Raw genomic sequence first — 22,500 nt, 5'->3', positions numbered from 1 at the left:
TGGCTGGCTAGCTGGCTGGCTGACTAGCTGACTGGCTGACTGTGACTTCCTGGCTGGCTGACTGGCTGGCTAGCTCACTGGCTGGCTGAGACTTGCTGACTGACTGGCTAGCTAGCTGACTGGCTGACTGGCTGGCTGAGACTTCCTGACTGACTGGCTAGCTGGCTGACTGGCTGGCTGGCTGGCTGGCTGACTGGCTGGCTGGCTAGCTGACTGGCTGGCTAGCTGACTGGCTGGCTGAGACTTGCTGACTGACTGGCTGGCTGGCTGACTGGCTGGCTGAGACTTGCTGACTGACTGACTGGCTGGCTGGCTGGCTGGCTGGCTGGCTGGCTGGCTGAGACTTCCTGACTGACTGGCTGACTGGCTGGCTGGCTGGCTGACTGGCTGGCTGGCTAGCTGACTGGCTGGCTAGCTGACTGACTGGCTGGCTGGCTGGCTGGCTGAGACTTCCTGACTGACTGACTGACTAGCTAGCTGACTGACTGGCTAGCTGACTGACTGGCTAGCTGACTGACTGGCTGAGACTTGCTGACTGACTGGCTGGCTGAGACTTCCTGACTGACCGGCTGGCTGAGACTTGCTGACTGACCGGCTTGATGTCTGGCTGGTCCAGTCCAGGTCTAAAACTTGAAGTCAGATCTTGTTTATCTATATAACGCTACAAAACCTTGATTGGCCGTCCTCTGTGAGGTGTCTGGTCCTCTGTGAGGTGTCTGGTCCTCTGTGAGGTGTCTGGTCCTCTGTGAGGTGTCTGGTCCTCTGGGAGGTGTCTGGTCCTCTGTGTGGTGTCTGGTCCTCTGTGTGGTGTCTGGTCCTCTGTGAGGTGTGGTGTCTGGTCCTCTGTGAGGTGAGGTGTCTGGTCCTCTGTGAGGTGAGGTGTCTGGTCCTCTGTGAGGTGTCTGGTCCTCTGTGAGGTGTCTGGTTCTCTGTGAGGTGTCTGGTCCTCTGTGAGGTGTCTGGTCCTCTGTGAGGTGTCTGGTCCTCTGTGAGGTGTCTGGTCCTCTGTGTGGTGTCTGGTCCTCTGTGAGGTGAGGTGTCTGGTCCTCTGTGTGGTGTCTGGTCCTTTGTGTGGTGTCTGGTCCTCTGTGTGGTGTCTGGTCCTCTGTGAGGTGTCTGGTCCTCTGGGAGGTGTCTGGTCCTCTGTGAGGTGTCTGTCTGGTCCTCTGTGAGGTGTCTGGTCCTCTGTGAGGTGTCTGGTCCTCTGTGAGGTGTCTGGTCCTCTGTGAGGTGTCTGGTCCTCTGTGAGGTGTCTGGTCCACGTGTCCTCTGTGAGTTGTCTGGTCCTCTGTGAGGTGTCTGGTCCTCTGTGAGGTGTCTGGTCCTCTGTGAGGTGTCTGGTCCTCTGTGAGGTGTCTGGTCCTCTGTGTGGTGTCTGGTCCACGTGCCCTCTGTGAGGTGTCTGGTCCTCTGTGAGGTGTCTGGTCCTCTGTGAGGTGTCTGGTCCTCTGTGAGGTGTCTGGTCCTCTGGGAGGTATCTGGTCCTCTGTGAGGTGTCTGGTCCTCTGTGAGGTGTCTGGTCCTCTGGGAGGTGTCTGGTACTCTGGGAGGTGTCTGGTACTCTGTGAGGTGTCTGGTACTCTGTGAGGTGTCTGGTACTCTGGGAGGTGTCTGGTCCTCTGTGAGGTGTCTGGTCCACGTGTCCTCTGTGAGGTGTCTGGTCCACGTGTCCTCTGTGAGGTGTCTGGTCCTCTGTGAGGTGTCTGGTCCTCTGTGAGGTGTCTGGTCCTCTGTGAGGTGTCTGGTCCACGTGTCCTCTGTGAGTTGTCTGGTCCTCTGTGAGGTGTCTGGTCCTCTGTGAGGTGTCTGGTCCTCTGGGAGGTGTCTGGTACTCTGGGAGGTGTCTGGTACTCTGGGAGGTGTCTGGTCCTCTGTGAGGTGTCTGGTCCACGTGTCCTCTGTGAGGTGTCTGGTCCACGTGTCCTCTGTGAGGTGTCTGGTCCTCTGTGAGGTGTCTGGTCCTCTGTGAGGTGTCTGGTCCTCTGTGAGGTGTCTGGTCCTCTGTGAGGTGTCTGGTCCTCTGTCAGGTGTCTGGTCCTCTGTGAGGTGTCTGGTCCTCTGTGAGGTGTCTGGTCCTCTGTGTGGTGTCTGGTCCACGTGCCCTCTGTGAGGTGTCTGGTCCTCTGTGAGCTGTCTGGTCCTCTGTGAGGTGTCTGGTCCTCTGTGAGGTGTCTGGTCCTCTGTGAGGTGTCTGGTCCACGTGTCCTCTGTGAGGTGTCTGGTCCTCTGTGAGGTGTCTGGTCCTCTGTGAGGTGTCTGGTCCTCTGTGAGGTGTCTGGTCCTCTGTGAGGTGTCTGGTCCTCTGTGAGGTGTCTGGTCCTCTGTGTGGTGTCTGGTCCTCTGTGAGGTGTCTGGTCCTCTGTGAGGTGTCTGGTCCTCTGTGAGGTGTCTGGTCCTCTGTGAGGTGTGGTGTCTGGTCCACGTGTCCTCTGTGAGGTGTCTGGTCCTCTGTGTGGTGTCTGGTCCTCTGTGTGGTGTCTGGTCCATGTGTCCTCTGTGAGGTGTCTGGTCCTCTGTGAGGTGTCTGGTCCTCTGTGAGGTGTCTGGTCCTCTGTGAAGTGTCTGGTCCTCTGTGTGGTGTCTGGTCCACGTGTCCTCTGTGAGGTGTCTGGTCCTCTGTGAGGTGTCTGGTCCTATGTGAGGTGTCTGGTCCTCTGGGAGGTGTCTGGTCCTCTGTGTGGTGTCTGGTCCACGTGTCCTCTGTGAGGTGTCTGGTCCTCTGTGTGGTGTCTGGTCCACGTGTCCTCTGTGTGGTGTCTGGTCCACGTGTCCTCTGTGTGGTGTCTGGTCCACGTGTCCTCTGTGTGGTGTCTGGTCCACGTGTCCTCTGTGTGGTGTCTGGTTCACGTGTCCTCTGTGTGGTGTCTGGTCCACGTGTCCTCTGTGAGGTGTCTGGTCCACGTGTCCTCTGTGTGGTGTCTGGTCCACGTGTCCTCTGTGAAGTGTCTGGTCCACGTGTCCTCTGTGAGGTGTCTGGTCCACGTGTCCTCTGTGTGGTGTCTGGTCCACGTGTCCTCTGTGTGGTGTCTGGTCCACGTGTCCTCTGTGTGGTGTCTGGTCCACGTGTCCTCTGTGTGGTGTCTGGTCCATGTGTCCTCTGTGTGGTGTCTGGTCCACGTGTCTGGTCCACGTGTCCTCTGTGAGGTGTCTGGTCCTCTTTGAGGTGTCTGGTCCTCTTTGAGGTGTCTGGTCCTCTGGGAGGTGTCTGGTCCTCTGTGAGGTGTCTGGTCCACGTGTCCTCTGTGAGGTGTCTGGTCCTCTGTGAGGTGTCTGGTCCACATGTCCTCTGTGATGTGTCTGGTCCACGTGTCCTCTGTGAGGTGTCTGGTCCACGTGTCCTCTGTGAGGTGTCTGGTCCACGTGTCCTCTGTGAGGTGTCTGGTCCTCTGTGAGGTGTCTGGTCCACATGTCCTCTGTGAGGTGTCTGGTCCTCTGTGTGGTGTCTGGTCCTCTGTGATGTGTCTGGTCCACGTGTCCTCTGTGAGGTGTCTGGTCCACATGTGAGCGGGGGGGAGAGACGTGAGGCGGGGGGGAGACGTGAGATACGCGGGGATACGCGGGGGGGAGAGGCGTGAGGCAGGGGGCGTGAGGCAAGGGGGTTGAGACAAAGTCAATGACATCTTACTGGACATTGTTTTGGGAACAGTCATTAACAGTTTCAGAGCTAGCAGTGAGGGGTAATGTCTAGATCAGCCGTTCTTCATGGTAGGACAGAGCTAGCAGTGAGTGGTAATGCATAGATCCTCATGGTAGGACAGAGCTAGCAGTGAGGGGTAATGTATAGATCCTCATGGTAGGACAGAGCTAGCAGTGAGGGGTAATGTAATGTTCAGCCGTTCCACATGGTAGGACAGAGCTAGCAGTGAGGGGTAATGCATAGATCCTCATGGTAGGACAGAGCTAGCAGTGAGAGGTAATGTATAGATCCTCATGGTAGGACAGAGCTAGCAGTGAGGGGTAATGTATAGATCCTCATGGTAGGACAGAGCTAGCAGTGAGGGGTAATGTATAGATCCTCATGGTAGGACAGAGCTAGCAGTGAGGGGTAATGTATAGATCCTCATGGTAGAGGCGTGAGGCAGGGGGCGTGAGGCAGGGGGGTTGAGACAAAGTCAATGACATCTTACTGGACATTGTTTTGGGAACAGTCATTAACAGTTTCAGAGCTAGCAGTGAGGGGTAATGTCTAGATCAGCCATTCTTCATGGTAGGACAGAGCTAGCAGTGAGTGGTAATGCATAGATCCTCATGGTAGGACAGAGCTAGCAGTGAGGGGTAATGTAATGTTCAGCCGTTCCACATGGTAGGACAGAGCTAGCAGTGAGGGGTAATGCATAGATCCTCATGGTAGGACAGAGCTAGCAGTGAGGGGTAATGTATAGATCCTCATGGTAGGACAGAGCTAGCAGTGAGGGGTAATGTATAGATCCTCATGGTAGGACAGAGCTAGCAGTGAGGGGTAATGTAATGTTCAGCCGTTCCACATGGTAGGACAGAGCTAGCAGTGAGGGGTAATGCATATATCCTCATGGTAGGACAGAGCTAGCAGTGAGGGGTAATGTATAGATCCTCATGGTAGGACAGAGCTAGCAGTGAGGGGTAATGTATAGATCCTCATGGTAGGACAGAGCTAGCAGTGAGGGGTAATGTATAGATCCTCATGGTAGGACAGAGCTAGCAGTGAGTGGTAATGTATAGATCCTCATGGTAGGACAGAGCTAGCAGTGAGTGGTAATGCATAGATCCTCATGGTAGGACAGAGCTAGCAGTGAGTGGTAATGCATAGATCCTCATGGTAGGACAGAGCTAGCAGTGAGGGGTAATGTATAGATCCTCATGGTAGGACAGAGCTAGCAGTGAGTGGTAATGTATAGATCCTCATGGTAGGACAGAGCTAGCAGTGAGTGGTAATGCATAGATCCTCATGGTAGGACAGAGCTAGCAGTGAGGGGTAATGTATAGATCCTCATGGTAGGACAGAGCTAGCAGTGAGGGGTAATGCATAGATCCTCATGGTAGGACAGAGCTAGCAGTGAGGAAGTGGAACTGGTGCTTTGGCTCGATATCAGGGGACATCGGCTGCTCTGATAGACAGACCTGATCCTCTCTCAATCAGAAGACTTGAGACACATTTGACAGAAGTACCCGAAAGTAACAAAATCTAGTATCGATGCTACTAAACGGTTAATGTTTTAGTACCATGCAATACTACTACAACAACATACACACACACACACACACACACACACACACACACACACACACACACACACACACACACACACACACACACACATGACTGGGGTTAGTCACAGCTACTGGTCAAGCTAACTTCCTGTTCTCAACGGTTGTTCCTGTGAACAAGACTTGTGTTTGTGTGACTGAGACACACTAGTGGAGCCTCACATGGCACCCTATTCCCTAAAGGGCCTATAGTAGTATACTACCCTATAGGGCCCTGGTCTATAGTAGTACACTACCCTATAGGTAGTAGTATACTACCCTATAGGGCCCTGGTCTATAGTAGTATACTACCCTGGTCTATAGTAGTATACTACCCTGGTCTATAGTAGTATACTACCCTATAGGGCCCTGGTCTATAGTAGTATACTACCCTATAGGGCCCTGGTCTATAGTAGTATACTACCCTATAGGGCCCTAGTCTATAGTAGTATACTACCATATAGGGCCCTGGTCTATAGTAGTACACTACCCTGGTCTATAGTAGTACACTACCCTGGTCTATAGTAGTACACTACCCTGGTCTATAGTAGCATGCTACCCTGGTCTATAGTAGGACACTACCCTGGTCTATAGTAGTACACTACCCTATAGGGCCCTGGTCTATAGTAGTATACTACCCTATAGGGCCCTGGTCTATAGTAGTATACTACCCTATAGGGCCCTGGTCTATAGTAGTATACTACCCTATAGGGCCCTGGTCTATAGTAGTATACTACCCTATAGGGCCCTGGTCTATAGTAGGATACTACCCTATAGGGCCCTGGTCTATAGTAGTATACTACCCTATAGGGCCCTGGTCTATAGTAGTATACTACCCTGGTATATAGCAGTACACTACCCTATAGGGCCCTGGTCTATAGTAGAATACTACCCTGGTATATAGCAGTACACTACCCTGGTCTATAGTAGTATACTACCCTGGTCTATAGTAGTACACTACCCTGGTCTATAGCAGTATACTACCCTATAGGGCCCTGGTCTATAGTAGTATACTACCCTATAGGGCCCTGGTCTATAGTAGTACACTACCCTGGTCTATAGTAGTACACTACCCTGGTCTATAGTAGTACACTACCCTGGTCTATAGTAGCATGCTACCCTGGTCTATAGTATTACACTACCCTGGTCTATAGTAGTACACCACCCTGGTCTATAGTAGTACACTACCCTGGTCTATAGTAGCATGCTACCCTGGTCTATAGTAGGACACTACCCTGGTCTATAGTAGTACACTACCCTATAGTGCCCTGGTCTATAGTAGTATACTACCCTATAGGGCCCTGGTCTATAGTAGTATACTACCCTATAGGGCCCTGGTCTATAGTAGTATACTACCCCATAGGGCCCTGGTCTATAGTAGGATACTACCCTATAGGGCCCTGGTCTATAGTAGTATACTACCCTATATGGCCCTGGTCTATAGTAGTATACTACCCTATAGGGCCCTGGTCTATAGTAGTATACTACCCTATAGGGCCCTGGTCTATAGTAGTATACTACCCTGGTATATAACAGTACACTACCCTATAGGGCCCTGGTCTATAGTAGTATACTACCCTGGTCTATAGTAGTACACTACCCTGGTCTATAGTAGTATACTACCCTGGCCTATAGTAGTATACTACCCTATAGGGCCCTGGTCTATAGTAGTACACTACCCTGGTCTATAGTAGTACACTACCCTATAGGGCCCTGGTCTATAGTAGTATACTACCCTATAGGGCCCTGGTCTATAGTAGTATACTACCCTATAGGGCCCTGGTCTATAGTAGTATACTACCCTATAGGGCCCTGGTCTATAGTAGTATACTACCCTATAGGGCCCTAGTCTATAGTAGTATACTACCCTATAGGGCCCTGGTCTATAGTAGTACACTATCCTGGTCTATAGTAGTACACTACCCTGGTCTATAGTAGTACACTACCCTGGTCTATAGTAGCATGCTGCCCTGGTCTATAGTAGGACACTACCCTGGTCTATAGTAGTATACTACCCTATAGGGCCCTTGTCTATAGTAGTACACTACCCTGGTCTATAGTAGTACACTACCCTGGTCTATAGTAGCATACTACCCTGGTCTATAGTAGTATACTACCCTATAGGGCCCTGGTCTATAGTAGTATACTACCCTGGTATATAGCAGTACACTACCCTGGTCTATAGTAGTATACTACCCTGGTCTATAGTAGTACACTACCCTGGTCTATAGTAGTACACTACCCTGGTCTATAGTAGTACACTACCCTGGTCTATAGTAGTACACTACCCTGGTCTATAGTAGTATACTACCCTGGTCTATAGTAGTACACTACCCTGGTCTATAGTAGTACACTACCCTGGTCTATAGTAGTATACTACCCTGGTCTATAGTAGTACACTACCCTGGTCTATAGTAGTATACTACCCTGGTCTATAGTAGTATACTACCCTTGTCTATAGTAGTATACTACCCTGGTCTATAGTAGTACACTACCCTGGTCTATAGTAGTACACTACCCTATAGGGCCCTGGTCTACAGTAGTACACTACCCTGGTCTATAGTAGTATACTACCCTGGTCTATAGTAGTATACTACCCTGGTCTATAGTAGTACACTACCCTGGTCTATAGTAGTATACTACCCTGGTCTATAGTAGTACACTACCCTGGTCTATAGTAGTATACTACCCTGGTCTATAGTAGTATACTACCCTTGTCTATAGTAGTATACTACCCTGGTCTATAGTAGTACACTACCCTGGTCTATAGTAGTACACTACCCTATAGGGCCCTGGTCTACAGTAGTACACTACCCTGGTCTATAGTAGTATACTACCCTGGTCTATAGTAGTACACTACCCTGGTCTATAGTAGTATACTACCCTGGTCTATAATAGTATACTACCCTGGTCTATAGTAATACACTACCCTGGTCTATAGTAGTACACTACCCTGGTCTATAGTAGTACACTACCCTGGTCTATAGTAGTACACTACCCTGGTCTATAGTAGTACACTACCCTGGTCTATAGTAGTACACTACCCTGGTCTATAGTAGTACACTACCCTGGTCTATAGTAGTACACTACCCTGGTCTATAGTAGTATACCACCCTGGTCTATAGTAGTACACTACCCTGGTCTATAGTAGTATACTACCCTGGTCTATAGTATTACACTACCCTGGTCTATAGTAGTGTACTACCCTGGTCTATAGTATTACACTACCCTGGTCTATAGTATTACACTACCCTGGTCTATAGTAGTGTACTACCCTGGTCTATAGTAGTACACTACCCTGGTCTATAGTATTACACTACCCTGGTCTACAGTAGTACACTACCCTGGTCTATAGTATTACACTACCCTGGTCTATAGTAGTATACTACCCTAAAGGGCCCTGGTCTACAGTAGTACACTACCCTGGTCTATAGTAGTACACTACCCTGGTCTATAGTAGTACAATACCCTGGTCTATAGTAGTATACCACCCTGGTCTGTCGTAGTATACTACCCTATAGGGCCCTGGTCTATAGTAGTACACTGCCCTGGTCTATAGTAGTACACTACCCTGGTCTATAGTAGTACAATACCCTGGTCTATAGTAGTATACCACCCTGGTCTGTCGTAGTATACTACCCTATAGGGCCCTGGTCTATAGTAGTATACCACCCTGGTCTATAGTAGCACACTACCCTGGTCTACAGTACGTTGGTACATTCATAACACCATTATATACAGGACCAAAACATGTACCCTGATAACATGTCATGTGGTCTATTCATTCCTGACATGTAGATCGGGTCGTTTTAATCATTATGAGATGAATGGAGATGTTGTTGTAGGGAAACCTTTTGTCTGTTAGAGAGAGAGACACACACACACACACACACACACACTGAGAACACACACAGTGAGAACACACACACAGTGAGAACACACACACAGTGAGAACACACACACACACACACACACAGTGAGAACACACACACACACACACAGTGAGAACACACACACACACATAGTGAGAACACACACACACACACACAGTGAGAACACACACACACACACACACACAGTGAGAACACACACACACACACACACACAGTGAGAACACACACACACACACACACACAGTGAGAACACACACACACACACACACAGTGAGAACACACACACACACACACACACACACACACACAGTGAGAACACACACACACACACACACACAGTGAGAACACACACATACATACACAGTGAGAACACACACACACACACACACACACAGTCTCTCTATCAATCTGTGTCTCCCTATCGTCTCTCTCCCTCTACATTACCTACTGTAGAATATATTTAGCTCGGCCTCAGATAGCTGAAGTCAGCCAGTCAGTCAGTCATTGTGAAAGAGAACACAACATTACACAACCATCCCAAGACAAGACCAGACCTGACCCTGTCTGAGATGTTGACAGCCAGTCAACCAACCAGCCAGTCAACCAACCAGCCAACCAACCAACCGGCCAACCAGTCAACCAACCAGCCAGCCAGCCAGCCAGTTAGTCAGCCAACCAGACAGACAGCCAGTCAACCAACCAGCCAGCCAGCCAGCCAGCCAGCCAGTTAGTCAGACAACCAGACAGACAGCCAGTCAACCAGCCAGCCAGCCAGCCAGTTAGTCAGCCAACCAGACATACAGCCAGTCAACCAACCAGTCAACCAGTCAACCAGTCAGCCAGTCAGCCAACCAACCAGTCAACCAGTCAACCAGTCAGCCAGTCAGCCAACCAACCAACCAGTCAGCCAACCAACCAACCAGTCAGCCAACCAACCAACCAGTCAACCAGTCAACCAGTCAGCCAGTCAGCCAACCAGCCAGCCAGCCAGTTAGACAGACAGCCAGCCAGTCAACCAACCAGTCAACCAGTCAACCAGTCAGCCAGTCAGCCAACCAACCAACCAGTCAACCAGTCAGCCAGTCAGCCAACCAACCAGTCAACCAGTCAGCCAACCAACCAACCAGCCAGCCAGCCAGCCAGTTAGTCAGCCAACCAGTGTGCCACTCCTCTGATCTGATGTTTAGGCAGGAAAACAGGCAGGCCAATCACATTACCTCATGGTGAGTCACCACGCCTGTTTCTAGCGCCTTCTGTCTGACTCCCTTTCAGTTTGGTGCAACAAATACTGTCCCGTCAGAAACTCACACTGCCTTCAGAACGTATTCATACCCCTTATTCCACATTATGTACTTCGTGTCTGAATTCAACATTTTATTTTGTTTTTAAATCTTTGCACATTTATTGGAAATGAAACACAGAAATACACTACGTGACCAAAAGTATGTGGACACCTGCTCGTCGAACATCTCATTCCAAGATTATGGTCATTAATATGGAGTTGGTCCCCCCCTTTGCTGCTATAACAGCCTTCACTCTTCTGGGAAGGCTTTAATATGAGGTTGTACCCCCCTTTCCACTCTTCTGGGAAGGCTTTAATATGGAGTTGTCCCCCCTTTGCTGCTATAACAGCCTCCACTCTTCTGGGAAGGCTTTCCACTAGATGTTGGAACATTGCTGCTATAACAGCCTCCACTCTTCTGGGAAGGCTTTCCACTATATGTTGGAACATTGCTGCTATAACAGCCTCCACTCTTCTGGGAAGGCTTTCCACTAGATGTTGGAACATTTCTGCTATAACAGCCTCCACTCTTCTGGGAAGGCTTTCCACTAGATGTTGGAACATTGCTGGTATAACAGCCTCCACTCTTCTGGGAAGGCTTTCCACTAGATGTTGGAACATTGCTGCTATAATAGCCTCCACTCTTCTGGGAAGGCTTTCCACTAGATGTTGGAACATTGCTGCAGGGACTTGCTTCCATTCAGCCAAAAGGACAATAGTGAGGTCGGTCACTGATGTTGGGTGATTAGGCCTGGCTCGCAGTCGGCGTTCCAATTCATCCCAAAGGTTTTTGATGGGGTTGAGGTCAGGGCTCGGTGCAGGCCGGTCAAGATCTTCCACACCGATCTCGACAAACCATTTCTGTATTGACCTCGCTTTGAGCACGGGGCAATTGTCATGCTGAAACAGGACAGGAAACTGTTGTCACAAAGTTGAAAGCACAGAATCACAGATCTTAGGCTTGTGTGCTGCTGCTCGGCCACGGAAACCCATTTCATGAATCATGAATGAACTCTGTAGTGAGGGGTTGCAAGCCGAAGACAGACGATTTTTACACGCTTCAGCACTCGGCGGTCCCGTTCTGTGAGCTTGTGCGGTCTACCACTTTGAGACTGAGCCGTTGTTGCTCCTAGATGTTTCCACTTCACAATAACAGCACTTACAGTTGACCGGGTTAGCACTAGCAGAGCAGAAACTTCACCAACTGACTTGTTGGAAAAGTGGTGGTGCCACGTTGAAAATCACAGAGCTCTTCACTTTTTTTTATTTTAATTTTTTTTTACATTTAACCTTTTTTTATTTAACTAAGCAAGTCAGTTAAGAACACATTCTTATTTTACAATGACGGCCGGCACAGAACACAGAACACAGAACACAGAACACAGAACACAGAACCCGGACCACACTGGTCCAATGGTGCGTCGCAATGCCGTTCTACTGCCAATGTTTGTCTATGACGATTGCATGGCTGTGTGCCTGATTTTTATGGGTGTGGCTGAAATGGAAGAATGCACTAGTATGAAGGGGGTGTCCACATACATTGTATATACACACACACACACAACAGTATCTCATTTACATAAGTAGTCACACCCCCTTTTGCCTTGACACTCCAATGTTGTGTGTATATATAATGTATCTCGTTTACATAAGTAGTCACACCCCTTTTGCCTTGACACTCCACTGTTGTGTGTGTGTGTGTATATACAATGTATCTCATTTACATAAGTAGTCACACCCCTTTGATCATCCCTGATGTCCCTACAACTTGATTGGAGTCCACCTGTGGCCAATTGTAATGAGTTGGAACATGGAACACACCTGTCTATATAAGGTTCCACAGTTGACAGAGCAGAAACTATACCAGGAAGTCCAGGGAACTGTTTGGAGATCTCTGAGAGAATTGTGATGAGGCATATATCTGGGGGAAAGGGTTATAAAACAACTTCTAGAGTTTTTGAAAGTTTCCAAGAGCACATTGGTCTCCAGACGACTCAGACTCTGTCTAGAGCTCGCTGTCTGACCAAACAGGAGCAACCGGGCAAGAAGGACCTCGGTCAGGGAGGGGACCAGGAGCCCAATGACCACTCTGACAGAACTACCGAGTTCCCGAGGTGAGATGGGAGAACCTGCCAGAAGGACAACGGTCAGGGAGGGAGACCAGGAACCCAATGACCACTCTGACGGAACTACAGAGTTCCCGAGGTGAGATGGGAGAACCTGCAAGAAGGACAACGGGTTTCTACAGCACTTCACCGATCTGGGCTTTATGGGGGAGTGGCCAGACGGAAACCACTCCCCAATTAAAAAAAAAAAGGCACATGACACCTGGAGATTGCAAAAAGGCATGTAAAAGACGAGGCAAAACATTCTGTGGTCCAACCAGGCACAGCTCATCACCTGTCTAACACCTTTCTTTACTGTGAAGCATGGTGGTGGCAGCATCATGCTGTGGGGATGCTTTTCAGCAGCAGGGACTGGGGAGACTGGTAAGGATGGAGGGAACAATGAATGGAACCAAATACAGGCACATCCTTGATGAGAACCTGCTTGAGTGCAAACGACCTTAGACTGGGGGCGAAGATTTGACTGTTTTTCAGGGACTGGGAGACTAGTCAGGATCGAGGGAAAGATGAACAGAGCGAAGTACAGAGATCCTTGATGAAAACCTGCTTGAGTGCAAACGACCTTAGACTGGGGTGAAGATTTGTCAAAGCAACGCTGGAGTGGCTTCAGAACAAGAATGTGAAAGTCCTTGAGTGGCCCAGCCAGACTTGAATCCCATTGAAAATCTGTGGAAAGACTTAAAGATTGCTGTTCACCGCCGCTCCCCATCTAATTTAAGAGTTTAAGAAAATCTGCAAGGAAGAATCGGAGAAAATCCAGACGACTCCAAGCTGATAGACCTACCCAAGCCGATTCCTAGCTGATACAGACCTACCCAAGACGACTCCAAGCTGATAGACCTACCCAAGCCGATTCCTAGCTGATACAGACCTACCCAAGACGACTCCAAGCTGATAGACCTACCCAAGACGACTCCAAGCTGATACAGACCTACCCAAGACGACTCCAAGCTGATACAGACCTACCCAAGACGACTCCAAGCTGATACAGACCTACCCAAGACGACTCCAAGCTGGTACAGACCTACCCAAGACGACTCAAAGCTGATACAGACCTACCCAAGACGACTCCAAGCCGATACAGACCTACCCAAGACGACTCCAAGCCGATACAGACCTACCCAAGACGACTCCAAGCTGGTACAGACCTACCCAAGACGACTCCAAGCCGATACAGACCTACCCAAGACGACTCCAAGCTGGTACAGACCTACCCAAGACGACTCCAAGCTGATACAGACCTACCCAAGACGACTCCAAGCTGATACAGACCTACCCAAGACGACTCCAAGCTGATGCAGACCTACACAAGACGACTCCAAGCTGATACAGACCTACCCAAGACCTTAATTGTCACGTTGGGCCATCGAGGTGTGGTGACCTCACTGTTCATCACGTTGGGCCCATCGAGGTGTGGTGACCTCACCGTCCATCACGTTGGGCCCATCGAGGTGTGGTGACCTCACCGTCCATCACGTTGTCCCATAGAGGTGTGGTGACCTCACCGTCCATCACGTTGGGCCCATCGAGGTGTGGTGACCTCACTGTCCATTATGTTGGGCCCATCGAGGTGTGGTGACCTCACCGTCCATCACGTTGTCCCATAGAGGTGTGGTGACCTCACTGTCCATCACGTTGGGCCCATCGAGGTGTGGTGACCTCACCGTCCATCACGTTGTCCCATAGAGGTGTGGTGACCTCACCGTCCATCACGTTGGGCCCATTGAGGTGTGGTGACCTCACCGTCCATCACGTTGGCCCATCGAGGTGTGGTGACCTCACCGTCCATCACGTTGTCCCATAGAGGTGTGGTGACCTCACCGTCCATCACGTTGGGCCCATTGAGGTGTGGTGACCTCACCGTCCATCACGTTGGCCCATCGAGGTGTGGTGACCTCACCTTCCATCACGTTGGGCCCATAGAGGTGTGGTGACCTCACCGTCCATCACGTTGGGCCCATAGAGGTGTGGTGACCTCACGTCCATCACGTTGGGCCCATAGAGGTGTGGTGACCTCACCGTCCATCACGTTGTCCCATAGAGGTGTGGTGACCTCACTGTCCATTATGTTGGGCCCATCGAGGTGTGGTGACCTCACCGTCCATCACGTTGTCCCATAGAGGTGTGGTGACCTCACTGTCCATCACGTTGGGCCCATCGAGGTGTGGTGACCTCACCTTCCATCACGTTGTCCCATAGAGGTGTGGTGACCTCACCGTCCATCACGTTGGGCCCATTGAGGTGTGGTGACCTCACCGTCCATCACGTTGGCCCATCGAGGTGTGGTGACCTCACCTTCCATCACGTTGGGCCCATAGAGGTGTGTTGACCTCACCGTCTGGTCCATAGAGGTGTGGTGACCTCACCTTCCATCACGTTGGGCCCATAGAGGTGTGGTGACCTCACCGTCTGGTCCGGTCTGAACAGAACACCGCACTTATTTAGTATTTTATTAGGATCCCCATTAGCTGTTGCTAAAGCAGCAGCTACTCTTCCTAGGGTCCAAACAGAGCACAGAACATAGAACACAGAGCACAGAACACAGAACACAGAGCACAGAACACAGAGCACAGAACACAGAACACAGAACACAGAGCACAGAGCACAGAACACAGAGCACAGAGCACAGAGCACAGAGCACAGAGCACAGAACACAGAGCACAGAACACAGAACACAGAACTTGACACACAATTCAGAACATCAATAGACAAGAACAGCTCAAGGACAGAACTATATACATTATTAAAAAGGCACATGTAGCCTCCATATCAATGCTTAAACACAAACTATCTGGGTCCAATAGGGGAAGAGGCGTTGTGCCGTGAGGCTTTATCTGTTTTGTGAAACCAGGTTTTCTGTTTATTTAAAGCAATATGAGATGGAAGGAAGTTCCATGCAATAATGGCTCTATATAATACTGTACAGTTTCTTGAATTTGTTCTGGATCTGGGGACTGTGACAAGACCCCCGAGGGGCATGTCTGGTGGGGTAAGTGTGTGAGTCAGAGCTGTGTGTAAGTTGACTATGCAAACAATTTGGGATTTTCAACACGATTGTTTCTTGTAAAAAGAAGTGATGCTGTCAGTCTCTCCTCAACTCTGAGCCAAGAGAGACTGGCATGCATAGTATTTATATCAGCCCTCTGATTACAATGAAGAGCAAGACGTGCCTCTCTGTTCTGGACCAGCTGCAGCTTCACTAGGTCTTTCCTTTGAAGCACTGGGACCACACGACTGGACAATAATCAAGATTAGACAAAACTAGAGCCTGCAGGACTTGCTTTGTGGAGTGTGTTGTCAAAAATGCAGAGAATCTCTTTATTACGGCCCAGACCTCTCCCCATCTTTACAACCACCGAATCAATATGTTTTGACCATGACAGTTTACAATCTAAGGTAACGACCAGTAATTTAGTCTCCTCCTCATGTTCAGCAGCCACACCATTCATCACCAGATCCAGCAGAGGTCTAGAGCTTAGGGAATGATTTGTACCAAATACAAAACGCTCTTGGTTTTAGAGATGTTCAGGACCAGTTTATTACTGGCCACCCGTTCTAATGTGTTGTTATGTACTTCATCATGGGTTTGATTCCTGCTGGGGCCCACCTATACCTATACCAAAACATGTAACCTATACTATACTATACCAAAACATGTAACCTATACTATACTATACCAAAACATGTAACCTATACTATACCAAAACATGTAACCTATACTATACTATACCTATACCAAAACATGTCACCTATACTATACCTATACCTATACCAAAACATGTAACCTATACTATACTATACCAAAACATGTAACCTATACTATACTATACCAAAACATGTAACCTATACTATACCTATACTATACCTATACTGTACCTATACTGTACCTATACTGTACCTATACTATACCTATACTGTACCTATACTATACCTATACTATACCTATACTGTACCTATACTATACCTATACCTATACTGTACCTATACTATACCTATACTGTACCTATACTGTACCTATACTATACCTATACTGTACCTATACTATACTATACCTATACTGTACCTATACTGTACCTATACTATACCTATACTATACCTATACTGTACCTATACTATACCTATACTGTACCTATACTATACCTATACTGTACCTATACTGTACCTATACTATACCTATACTGTACCTATACTGTACCTATACTATACCTATACTATACTATACCTATACTGTACCTATACTATACCTATACTATACCTATACTGTACCTATACTGTACCTATACTGTACCTATACTATACCTATACTATACCTATACCAAAACATGTAACCTATACTATACCTATCCTATACCTATACTATACCTATACTGTACCTATACTGTACCTATACTATACCTATACTATACCTATACCAAAACATGTAACCTATACTATACCTATCCTATACCTATACCATACTATACCTATACTGTACCTATACCTATACTATACCTATACCTATACTATACTATACCTATACTGTACCTATACTATACCTATACCTATACTATACTGTACCTATACTATACCTATTACTATACCTATACTGTACCTATACCTATACTATACTATACCTATACTGTACCTATACCTATACTATACCTATACCTATACTATACCTATACTATACTATACCTATACTGTACCTATACCTATACTATACCTATACCAAAACATGTAACCTATACTATACCTATACTGTACCTATACTGTACCTATACTATACCTATACTGTACCTATACTATACCTATACTATACTATACCTATACTATACTGTACCTATACTGTACCTATACTATACCTATACTATACCTATACTATACCTATACTGTACCTATACTGTACCTATACTGTACCTATACCAAAACATGTAACCTATACTATACCTATACTATACCTATACTATACCTATACTGTACCTATACTATACCTATACTGTACCTATACTGTACCTATACTATACCTATACTGTACCTATACTGTACCTGTACTATACCTATACTATACCTATACTGTACCTATACTATACCTATACTATACCTATACTGTACCTATACTGTACCTATACTGTACCTATACTATACCTATACCAAAACATGTAACCTATACTATACCTATCCTATACCTATACTATACCTATACTGTACCTATACTGTACCTATACTATACCTATACTATACCTATACCAAAACATGTAACCTATACTATACCTATCCTATACCTATACCATACTATACCTATACTGTACCTATACCTATACTATACCTATACCTATACTATACTATACCTATACTGTACCTATACTATACCTATACCTATACTATACTGTACCTATACTATACCTATTACTATACTATACTATACCTATACTGTACCTATACCTATACTATACTATACCTATACTGTACCTATACCTATACTATACCTATACCTATACTATACCTATACTGTACCTATACCTATACTATACCTATACCAAAACATGTAACCTATACTATACCTATACTGTACCTATACTGTACCTATACTGTACCTATACTATACCTATACTATACCTATACTATACTATACCTATACTATACTGTACCTATACTGTACCTATACTATACCTATACTGTACCTATACTGTACCTATACTGTACCTATACTGTACCTATACCAAAACATGTAACCTATACTATACCTATACTATACCTATACTATACCTATACTATACTGTACCTATACTGTACCTATACTATACCTATACTATACCTATACTATACTATACCTATACTGTACCTATACTGTACCTATACTATACCTATACTATACCTATACCTATACTGTACCTATACTATACCTATACTGTACCTATACCTATACTGTACCTATACTGTACCTATACCAAAACATGTAACCTATACTATACCTATACTATACCTATACTATACCTATACTATACCATACCTATACTATACCTATACTATACCTATACCTATACTGTACCTATACTGTACCTATACTATACCTATACTATACCTATACTATACTATACCTATACTGTACCTATACTATACCTATACTATACTATACCTATACTATACCTATACTGTACCTATACTGTACCTATACTATACTATACCTATACTGTACCTATACTATACCTATACTATACCTATACTATACTGTACCTATACTGTACCTATACCAAAACATGTAACCTATACTATACCTATACTATACTGTACCTATACTGTACCTATACTATACCTATACTGTACCTATACTGTACCTATACTATACCTATACTGTACCTATACTGTACCTATACTGTACCTATACTGTACCTATACCAAAACATGTAACCTATACTATACCTATACTATACCTATACTATACCTATACTATACTGTACCTATACTGTACCTATACTATACCTATACTATACCTATACTATACTATACCTATACTGTACCTATACTGTACCTATACTATACCTATACTATACCTATACCTATACTGTACCTATACTATACCTATACTGTACCTATACCTATACTGTACCTATACTGTACCTATACCAAAACATGTAACCTATACTATACCTATACTATACCTATACTATACCATACCTATACTATACCTATACTATACCTATACTATACCTATACCTATACTGTACCTATACTGTACCTATACTATACCTATACTATACCTATACTATACTATACCTATACTGTACCTATACTATACCTATACTATACTATACCTATACTGTACCTATACTGTACCTATACTATACTATACCTATACTGTACCTATACTATACCTATACTATACCTATACTATACTGTACCTATACTGTACCTATACCAAAACATGTAACCTATACTATACCTATACTATACTGTACCTATACTGTACCTATACTGTACCTATACTGTACCTATACTATACCTATACTGTACCTATACTGTACCTATACTGTACCTATACTGTACCTATACTATACCTATACTGTACCTATACTATACCTATACCTATACTGTACCTATACTGTACCTATACTATACCTATACCAAAAAATGTAAGCACAAAGTCTCCCTCCCTCCCTCTTTCCCTCTTTCCCTCCCTCCCTCCCTCCCTCTCTCCCTCTCTCCCTCCATCCAGGTCCCTGAGATCATCAGTACGCTGCGTCAGGCCGGGAAGAGCTCGGCGCGCAACGATGACCTCGCAGCGCCCAAACCCGCCGCCTCTTCCTCAGAAGACTGTACTCCGTCCGCGTCGTCCGCCTTCGGCGCTGCCACCATGTTCGCCAAGAGGTTTGAGGTCCTGTTCTGTGGAAGAGTGACCGTCGCTCACAAGAAAGCCCCGCCCGCCTTGATTGACGAGTGCATCGAGAAATTCAGCCAATCCGTAGGGGCCGGGGGCGATCCTAAACCAGATAGCGGCGGTGGATTGGTGGACGGGCTGCGGAGAGCTCTGGCCTTGCCGACGCTAACGCGAAATGGAGGAACGGGGGATGGAGAGGTCAGGGGAGGAGGATACGGTGCCTCTAGTGGTGGGAGGCCGGTGGTGTTCCAACCAGACCCCAGTTTCCCCTGCCTCCGGGCCCTGGATGAGAACGGCCTGTCACCTGAACTACACACACACACCGCTGGGGTCCAGCCCACCAGTCTACAGGAGAACAGGACCATGCTGTTCATGGTAACTAACTAACACACACACACACACACACACACACACACACACACACACACACACACACACACACACACCGCTGGGGTCCAGCCCACCAGTCTACAGGAGAACAGGACCATGTTGTTCATGGTAACTAACACACACACACACACACACACACACACACACACACCGCTGGGGTCCAGCTCACCAGTCTACAGGAGAACAGGACCATGCTGTTCATGGTAACTAACACACACACACAACATCCTTATGACTCAGCAAGTCCCGGTGACCCCTACAACACACACTCAGGGTGACTCCGCAGTGGTTGACCCTAGGTACCCCTCTGCCACCCTGTTTCCTGTCCAGGAAGGAAGTGGTCAGCATGGAACCAGGAAGGAGAACGGGGAGCCGTCCAACACAGCAGACACACATCTAAAATAAAACCCTCACGTCATCCTGTCTGTCGCTACCGGCAACACAGACACACACACACACACACACACACACACACACACACACACACACACACACAGACACACACACACACACACACACACACACACACACACACACCATCGCCTCATCCACATGACATCATTTATGTCTCTCTCTCTCTCTGGCTTTCGCCCAAACAGAAATGCTGCCTCAACCATGAGATCACACACTCCTCACCACAGCCCTGTGTTTAACACACACACACACACACACACACACACACTAACCGTATACATCAATGATGATCAACCACCGCTGTACATGTGCTCCAGCTGCTCCTTTACATGCTGCTCCTTTACATGCTTCTCCTTTACACATGCTGCTCCTTTACACATGCTGCTCCTTTACACATGCTGCTCCTTTACATGCTTCTCCTTTACACATGCTGCTCCTTTACACATGCTGCTCCTTTACACATGCTGCTCCTTTACACATGCTGCTCCTTTACACATGCTGCTCCTTTACATGCTTCTCCTTTACACATGCTGCTCCTTTACACATGCTGCTCCTTTACATGCTGCTCCTTTACACATGCTGCTCCTTTACACATGCTGCTCCTTTACACATGCTGCTCCTTTACACATGCTGCTCCTTTACACATGCTGCTCCTTTACATGCTTCTCCTTTACACATGCTGCTCCTTTACACATGCTGCTCCTTTACACATGCTGCTCCTTTACACATGCTGCTCCTTTACATGCTGCTCCTTTACATGCTGCTCCTTTACACATGCTGCTCCTTTACATGCTGCTCCTTTACATGCTGCTCCTTTACACATGCTGCTCCTTTACACATGCTGCTCCTTTACACATGCTGCTCCTTTACATGCTGCTCCTTTACATGCTGCTCCTTTACACATGCTGCTCCTTTACACATGCTGCTCCTTTACACATGCTGCTCCTTTACATGCTGCTCCTTTACACATGCTGCTCCTTTACATGCTGCTCCTTTACACATGCTGCTCCTTTACACATGCTGCTCCTTTACACATGCTGCTCCTTTACACATGCTGCTCCTTTACATGCTGCTCCTTTACATGCTGCTCCTTTACACATGCTGCTCCTTTACACATGCTGCTCCTTTACACATGCTGCTCCTTTACACATGCTGCTCCTTTACACATGCTGCTCCTTTACATGCTGCTCCTTTACACATGCTGCTCCTTTACATGCTGCTCCTTTACATGCTGCTCCTTTACAAGCTACTCCTTTACACGCTGCTCCTTTACACGCTGCTCCTTTACATGCTGCTCCTTTACACATGCTGCTCCTTTACACATGCTGCTCCTTTACACATGCTGCTCCTTTACACATGCTGCTCCTTTACATGCTGCTCCTTTACACATGCTGCTCCTTTACACATGCTGCTCCTTTACACATGCTGCTCCTTTACACATGCTGCTCCTTTACACATGCTGCTCCTTTACATGCTGCTCCTTTACACATGCTGCTCCTTTACACATGCTGCTCCTTTACATGCTGCTCCTTTACATGCTGCTCCTTTACATGCTGCTCCTTTACACATGCTGCTCCTTTACACATGCTGCTCCTTTACACATGCTGCTCCTTTACACATGCTGCTCCTTTACACATGCTGCTCCTTTACACATGCTGCTCCTTTACACATGCTGCTCCTTTACACATGCTGCTCCTTTACATGCTGCTCCTTTACACATGCTGCTCCTTTACATGCTGCTCCTTTACACATGCTGCTCCTTTACACATGCTGCTCCTTTACACATGCTGCTCCTTTACACATGCTCCTCCTGTGTGT

The 22,500-nt window shown here is 47.0% G+C and overlaps 1 protein-coding gene across 3 annotated transcripts in view; it reads left to right on the top strand.

Moving 5' to 3' along the window:
• LOC139394416 (TBC1 domain family member 1-like) overlaps positions 1-22,500 on the top strand; it is a 128,200-nt gene that overhangs the window by 19,914 nt on the left and 85,786 nt on the right. For all 3 annotated transcript variants that reach the window (XM_071142475.1, XM_071142478.1, XM_071142476.1), the window contains exon 3: positions 19,717-20,253. In XM_071142475.1, coding sequence (XP_070998576.1) covers positions 19,717-20,253 — 537 coding nt within the window. The remainder of the gene's footprint in view (positions 1-19,716; positions 20,254-22,500) is intronic.

Source organism: Oncorhynchus clarkii, unplaced genomic scaffold, assembly GCF_045791955.1.
Source record: "Oncorhynchus clarkii lewisi isolate Uvic-CL-2024 unplaced genomic scaffold, UVic_Ocla_1.0 unplaced_contig_9912_pilon_pilon, whole genome shotgun sequence".
In the NCBI taxonomy this organism is placed as follows: Eukaryota; Metazoa; Chordata; class Actinopteri; order Salmoniformes; family Salmonidae; genus Oncorhynchus; species Oncorhynchus clarkii.
The sequence above is the reverse complement of the archived record's forward strand: the minus strand, read 5'-3'. Positions and strand labels throughout refer to the sequence as shown.